Source organism: Vombatus ursinus, unplaced genomic scaffold (assembly GCF_900497805.2).
Source record: "Vombatus ursinus unplaced genomic scaffold, bare-nosed wombat genome assembly UNPS02014801.1, whole genome shotgun sequence".
NCBI lineage: Eukaryota > Metazoa > Chordata > Mammalia > Diprotodontia > Vombatidae > Vombatus > Vombatus ursinus.
Genome location: NW_020954579.1, coordinates 29,107,377 through 29,114,473, shown reverse-complemented (window position 1 = coordinate 29,114,473; position 7,097 = coordinate 29,107,377). Strand labels below are relative to the sequence as shown.

At 43.4% G+C, this 7,097-nt stretch overlaps 1 protein-coding gene across 3 annotated transcripts in view; it reads right to left on the bottom strand.

The window, feature by feature from the left end:
- The window catches only part of DUS1L (dihydrouridine synthase 1 like), a 24,867-nt gene extending 19,246 nt beyond the window's left edge, over window positions 1-5,621 (bottom strand). The window contains exons 1-3 of one of the 3 annotated variants that reach the window (XM_027873005.1): window positions 5,534-5,621; window positions 3,168-3,414; window positions 2,320-2,428 (exon numbers count right to left, since the gene is read on the bottom strand). In XM_027873005.1, the coding sequence (XP_027728806.1) occupies window positions 2,320-2,428; window positions 3,168-3,404 (346 nt within the window). In that variant the 5' untranslated portion in view covers window positions 3,405-3,414; window positions 5,534-5,621. Of the gene's footprint in view, window positions 1-2,319; window positions 2,429-3,167; window positions 3,415-4,897; window positions 5,121-5,533 lie in introns of those variants that run through there. The other 2 variants (XM_027873006.1, XM_027873004.1) reach the window with 2 other exon arrangements.
- Window positions 5,622-7,097: the final 1,476 nt, after the last annotated feature.

The window sequence follows — 7,097 nt, the reverse complement described above, 5'->3', positions numbered from 1 at the left end:
CTTTCACAACATGACTAATGTAGAAATATGTTTAATATGATTGTACATGTATAGCCTTTATCAGATTGCTTGCAGTCTTGAGGAAGGTGGAAGGGAAGGAGGGAGAAAAAAATTTAGAACTCAAAATCCTGTAAAAGTGAATGTTGAAAACTATCTTTATACGTAATTGGAAAAAATAAGATACTAATAAGTGGGGAGAAAAGTAGAGAGGAAACAAGCCAAAAAAAAAAAGAGCATGCATAACTAAAAGAAGAGAGGTGAACCATGTAAGGAGGAAAGCCCAAGCATAGAAGCAGAGTCCACAAAATAATCAAAACTGCCAAAGAACTCATGAAATGACATAGTTAAGAACTACGGGGGTAGCTAGGTGGCGCGGTGGATAGAGCACCGGCCCTGAAGTCAGGAGGACCTGAGTTCAAATCCGGCCTCAGACTAAACACTTGACACGTACTAGCTGTGTGACCTTGGGCAAGTCACTTAACCTCGACTGCCTCACTAAGAAAAAAAAAAAAAGGAACTACGCAAAATGGATAGATTATAATGGGCACCAATAAAGAGTGAACCCCACAATACCAATGAGACCAAAGATAACTGGTTCATAAAAAATTGCTTCAGTATTTATAGGAACTGATTCAATAAAGTAATCTAAATCAGGAAAACAATATACAGAATGAACACAATGTAAGAAAGAAAAACAAAACTGCAAGACATATAATCATACAACAATGACCAAGCTTGGCCCCAGAAAAAAAGCAGTTGAAAAAAGGAATATTTTTGGTGTTGGTGACACTAGGTATGGAATATTGCATATACACTCAAACGGGTGAATGTGGTTTTGCTGAACTTTTTTTCTTTTTCTCTTTGTAATTTTTGTTATTATAAGGGAAGGTGTAAGGGAGGTGGACAAGAATATATTTGGAATTGAATGTGATTTAAAAACAAAAGACATGAATAAAAAATAAATCTTCAGCTGAAAAGAAAATTTCAGTTATTCAAGGTTTTGTGATTTCACTGGTGGGAGAAGTGATACAGACTGCAACTCCTCTATTACTAATAGTGGAATGGTCTTTAGGACTAGTGTTGTATGGCTTTTTTTTTTTTTTTAATTCTCAAACATCTAAAGATCTGTGGTTTCATCAGTGTAGGAACTACTGCTATATCTGAAAATTTCATCACCCTGCAACCAAGTAAGTGGTGAGCTTCTCTGAACTTAGCTAGCTAGGGCAGTCACCAGACAGCAGTCAAACACCAGGCCAGTTTTCACAGCCTTTGCAGCTTCATCAGACCTGCCAGAGCTTGTACTCTCCCTGCAGAGTCTTAAAGGATCCAGAGTCACCTCTATGCCACAATGCAGGAGCAGTACTTGAGCAGAAATCACAATATACTACTTTAAAAAAGGGGAGGAGGGGGAATCATACTTTGGACAGAAGTAAGGTGGGACAATTTTTAACATGTGTTCTGAACTCTGCAACAGGCAACTGCCAGTGATATCCCTATGACATATTCCCGCTCTGGGGGAAGTCAAGTTGACTTCAGAGCATTCCTTTCTCCATCACTTAGTACAGTGCCTGACATACAGTAGATGCTTAATAAATGTTTAACTGACTCTGACACCATCTATGAAGCTAGTCATGTGCATATGCAACCACAATGAATATCTAGGAGAGATAAAGGAAGAACATTCTGTAATTTAAAATCAATTTTGAAAGTTTCAGATCTCCTTTGCCAAGGGGCTCCAAAATGTTCCTTTGCCAAGAGCACAATTACCACAATTACAGCTGGATAAAGAAACACAAGTTACCTGCTAGTCTCCTCTCTATACTGAGATTAAAAAGTACATAGGATTCTCTCAAAGAAGCTAAGAGCGAGCACATGTGGATTAAAACAACAATAATAATTTCCAACAATAAACATCATAATGAGAGTGAACTTGGGAGTAAAATGTTTAACTACTAAAAGTAAATTCTATCTTCTGAGGAGCAAAATGATCTTGTAGAAAAGAAGATAATATCTATTTTAAAAATAGAATGTTCTTTCCTCTTCCGTATTTTATTGGAGTGAATAATTATTACTTTACAGATGGAAAAGCCAGGAGCTGAAAAAAAAAAGATTAGTGACTAGATCAAGTTCATATAAGGAGTCTGAGATGGGAGGAAGTAAGGAATTCCAGATGCTCTTCTCTACGGATCTAAGCCATAATGTGTTGTTGCTTGGACAATAAAGGAATTCAAAAAGGACAGGATCCTGCCACCTGGGGAGACAGGGAGGTTTTAGGCTTTTGTCACTATCTTTTTCATAATGGCTTTTATTTGCTCTTACCTCTCTTGGCGATCATTTGAGGACAGCCCAAATTCAGATCTATGGCATCACAATAATCTTGAGCCAGGAGAGCAGCCTCGACAAACACCTCTGGATCATTGGCACAGAACTGGAAAAGACACGTCAATAGTCCATCACACCCATCAGAGCCAAGCCCAATGGGAGGGACAACAGAGGGCCTGTATTTTCACAAGTTGTTGTGGCTTCAAAGGAATGAATTGGTTGTCTTATACAGCAGTATTTCTCAGAGTACAATCCTATAGCTTGTTGGTGGATTATAAAGGTCTTCTAGGTCGCTTCTTATAGAGAAATATAACAAAGTCTACACTTTTGTTTCCTATGTGAATTTCATATGATTAATAAGATCCAGCTACTACCTCATTGACAGCTCATGAAAAAGCAGAATAATTCTTTCTAGTCGATCTGCCAAAGATATGTGCATGTGGAAGAGAGACGGGAAGAGTAGTGTTATATATATATATCTAAGAGGATTAGACAGAATAAGTGGCCTGAATACTTTCATCTATGCACCAAAAACTATTTCTAGACTCTCTGGATTTCTTCTGACTAAGTGATCCTCCAGCAACACACTATCACCAATGATTCTGTTTTAGTTTTTTCACTGATGTAGTTCTTGGAACTTGTTCCTTCTTGATGAAATTTGGAAATAGCTTCTGGAAATGATATTGGTTTCAGACCCCTACTGATTATTAAAAAAGGTCTCATGTAGGATTCTCTACTTGAACAACAGAAATGTGATATTATTAGGAAACAAATATCACCCCATCCCTATTCTAGACTCTAAACCCCAAAAAAGATGCTTTTCTCCAATATCTAGACTTTATTACCTGTACAATAAGGGGGCGATCCTCAGGACACACATCACAGTACAGATTCTCCTTTCGATAGTTGGCATCTCGAACAAACACTTGAGCATGTAACATAGGTGTGTAGCACAACTGAGCTCCATGGCGACGACTCAATAGTCTCCAAGCCAGTTCACTTTGATCTACCATGGGGGCAACTACATAATGTGCGCCTCGCAAAGTATGTCTCCAGAACTCAAATCCCTGCAGCTTTGGCATCTTTTCAAGACTAAAAGTCAGAGGGAAGAAAATGAAGACCCTCAGTTTCCAAGGAAAGTAATAAAAATCCCTACATCAAATTCATCCTAGAGGGATGAAATCCAAGCCCCATGGTAATCAACAACCAATTATAAAATTACTTCCTTAAATTTATAAACTAGCTATCTTTCCTCTATGATGGTCTCTGAAGAGCATTCTCTAGAATTAAATAACTCCCTCTTAGCTCCCCCCCACCCCCTAGAAAGAATCAGGAAGATTTCTTCAAAGAAATCTGAAGAAATATTTAGCTTTACCAGTGACGTACTGTGAGGCCTTAAGCAAATCATTTACCCTCTCTGTGTTTCATGATGTCTATAGGAAAATGGGAATGAGTATTTCTTGGAGGGATATTGAAAGGGCAAATGTCAATGTGCTTTGAGTTCTTTGGAGGAAAGATGTGAGAGAAACTCAAAAGTGTTACTCTTACTTATTATTAATTCATAAGACCTTGAAATTCTACTACATTCCCTCTTGCATCTTCTTTACAAAAGTGTCTCTTGCTGCCATACTGAAAGCAACAAAGAACAAAAAGTCCTTTCATGTATTCCTTGTGTCCAGTCAGGCAAACTATATTAGGTCAGGTCCTTTCCTAAAGCTATTTAATTAGTGATGGGGCCAAGACATTACCAAAGTACAAAATAGCAAAAGAATAGACTGTAAGGGATCAATTCAAGTAAACATCTGTCCTTTTGTGAGAACTATTCATTCGAGTTTTTGTAATACTAGGTTATTTATTTAATAACTAACCAAATGTCCGTTTGGATATTTTACAAATAAAATAGTATATTTAAAAGTTTCATAACATCAATATTGGGTTGATGTTTACAAGGAGACCTGACAGTCACTTCTCAATCATTTCTACTAATGAGGGCAGTAACAGGGAAAGAAAATAGAAAATCATTGCTAATCTACCCACATGGCCCACTGGACTGACTCAGGGGATATGTGAAGTTTGGCAAGGAGCCTCCACTGTGTGTGTGGGTGTGTCTGTAAGAAGAAGCTGAAGTCTCCTTCTAGGCAGTAATAATAATAACATTTATATTGCACTTACTATGTGCCAGGCATTGTGCTAAGCATTTTTCAATTATTATTTTATTTGATCCTTAGCAGAAATAACTCCCAGAAAGGATCACTAAAATAAAAACCTAAACAAAAGAGGTCATAAAAGAATATATCCATTTGAATACTAGTTTCTGCAAAACACAAACAAAAACATAAAATCTGCCATGTCAAATCTCATCCAGTTGACAACTCAAAGCTCCTAGCATATAACCTTACTTGGGCAGATAATTGGGAAGCTGATAGGAGGGTGCCAAAGGTCAACGTATTCTCTCACAGTCTAGGTTAACTGGTCTTTTTCTCCTGGCCTACTAGCTAAAAATCCGTCTTCACTGAGTCTACCAGTCCCCCCTTCTACACTTCAAACTCCAGGGGCTGTCAGCCCTGACTCCCACCTGGTTCTCAATTCTCCAGGAAGCTGGTGGGCCAGGAGCAGAGGGAGGCTTCTTTGGGGCTCCTTCCATGCTCGGCAGGCCTACACATGCACCCTCCCCTGTCCCTGAAGCATGCCTTTCAGGTGTGGGAGAGACTCCCAGGACCCCATGGGGGCTCTTGAAGAGGACCTGGAAAGACTGGTTCCCTTCTCTGTCAAGAATATGGGCAAAGGGGAGGGGGCGCCTCTGAGCACCGCAGACCGTTACTGCCCCAGTAGAGGCTGTGCGCGAAGCTGCGCTGGGTTGCAAGTAGACCGCCCCTAGTCGCACCAGCTTCCTCAAGCTGGGGGAGCCCAGCAACCTCGGCGGATTAGGGGGTCCTCTGGCGCGAGGCCGGCTGTCAGAGACGGGGCCCTCCTGCCGACACGCGCGTCCTCCTTCTTCCCCTGTACCCCACCACCCGCAGCCCTCCTGGGAGGACGCGCTCCCTCCCGCCCCCACCCCTACCCCTTCCACGCGGCCCTCCGGAGAGCACGCACGCGCTTCTCCCCCCCCACAACCACCCACCCCCTCCAGCCCCTAGCGCGCGGCCCGCCGGCGAGCACGCACGCGCGCGCTCTCCACCAGCCCCTCGCGCGCTACCGCTGCCGTAGCTACCCGCCTCTCCCCCGGTGGCTCCAGGGGCTCTGTCAGGGCCCGCGGCCACCGCCTCCGGAACCCGCGGCTCCCGTCTCCGGAACCCGCGGCTCCCGTCGCCGTTTCCGGCTCGGCCTCGAACTCCAGCGCCGCCGCTAACCCGCTGGCCCTCGCCGCCGCCTCCGCCGCCGCCGACCCCGCACTGGAGTCGGGGCCATACCTCTGCACAGAAGCAGCCGGACGGTGTCTCTGCCATCCGGCTCCGGGCGGCTCCGCGGTGCAATGAGTAAAAGGGTCCCCCTGGAAACCGCTCTGTTCACGAGGGAGGCCTGGGCCAGGCGGCCTGTAGCGCCGAGCCCCGGAACGTGAGGTCGCTTCTCATTCTTGCAGTCATTCATTTATTGATTCGTTCATGAAACAGTTAGCGAGCTTGTCCAGTGTGATAACTCGTGGCCCCTTCTGTCCCAGAGTCTAGTCGGGGGGGATTCGAGACCTACTGACAGACCGCTAATGGCAAACTCTGATCAGGGCTGTGCGACAAGGGAAGGATGAGAGGCAGGCACAGTCGGGGAAGGGCGCTGGCCTGGGGAGGGGGATCGGAAAACCCGGCCTGCACCCCTGGCCCCTGCCACTTACTAGTCGTGTGACTTCCCTTCTCTAGTCATCAGTTTTCTCATCTATAAAATGAAGCCATTGGATTATATGATCCCTAAAGTCCCTTCCAGACCTAACGAGACCTAGGCAAACAAAGTGGCAATGGAGGCTTTGTAGCTGTGTGAACCTGGGGAAGTCACTTAAACACTGCCTGCCTCAGTTTCCCCATCTGTAAAATGGAGATGGTAATGGCACCTACCTCCCAGGGTTATAAGAATGAAGTAAGATAATATTTGTAAAGTATTTTGCAGACTTTATGTAATTTCTAGCTCTCGGTATTATTGGTCATAGTTGAAGTCCAATGAATCATCAGTAAACTGGGAGCCTCCAGGTGTTGAAGGAAATATTTGTACTTTTGTTCTTGCTCTGTCTTTGATCAATTAATAAACATTAAGTGCTTGCTATGTGCTAAGAGCTGGGGATACAAAAAGAGGCAAAAGGTCATCCTGCCCTCAAGGAAAGGCACTAGGTGGTTCAGTGGACAGAGTGCTGGACCTGAAGTCAGGAAGACCCATCTTCCTGGGTTCAGATCTGGCCTCACTTACTAGTTGTGTGATCCTGGGTAAGTCTTTTAACCCTGTTTGCCTCAGTTCCCTCATCTGTAAAATGAGCTGGAGAAGGAAATAGCAAACCACTCCATTATCTTTGCCAAGAAAACTTCAAATGAAGTCACAACTGAACAGCAACTTACATGCAGCGTACATCATTTGAAATGCCAGGCTGAACAAATCAAAAAGGTTACTGGAGAAATAGCAACAATCTCAGATATGCAGATAATATCACTCTGATGGCAGAAAGTGAGGAAGAATTAAGAAACCTTCTGTTGAGGGTTAAAGAGGAAAGAATAAAAAAGCTAGCTTGAAGCTTCACATAAAAACAAACAAAAAACCACCAAGCTCTTGGCAATTAGTCTCATCACCTCCTGGCAAAA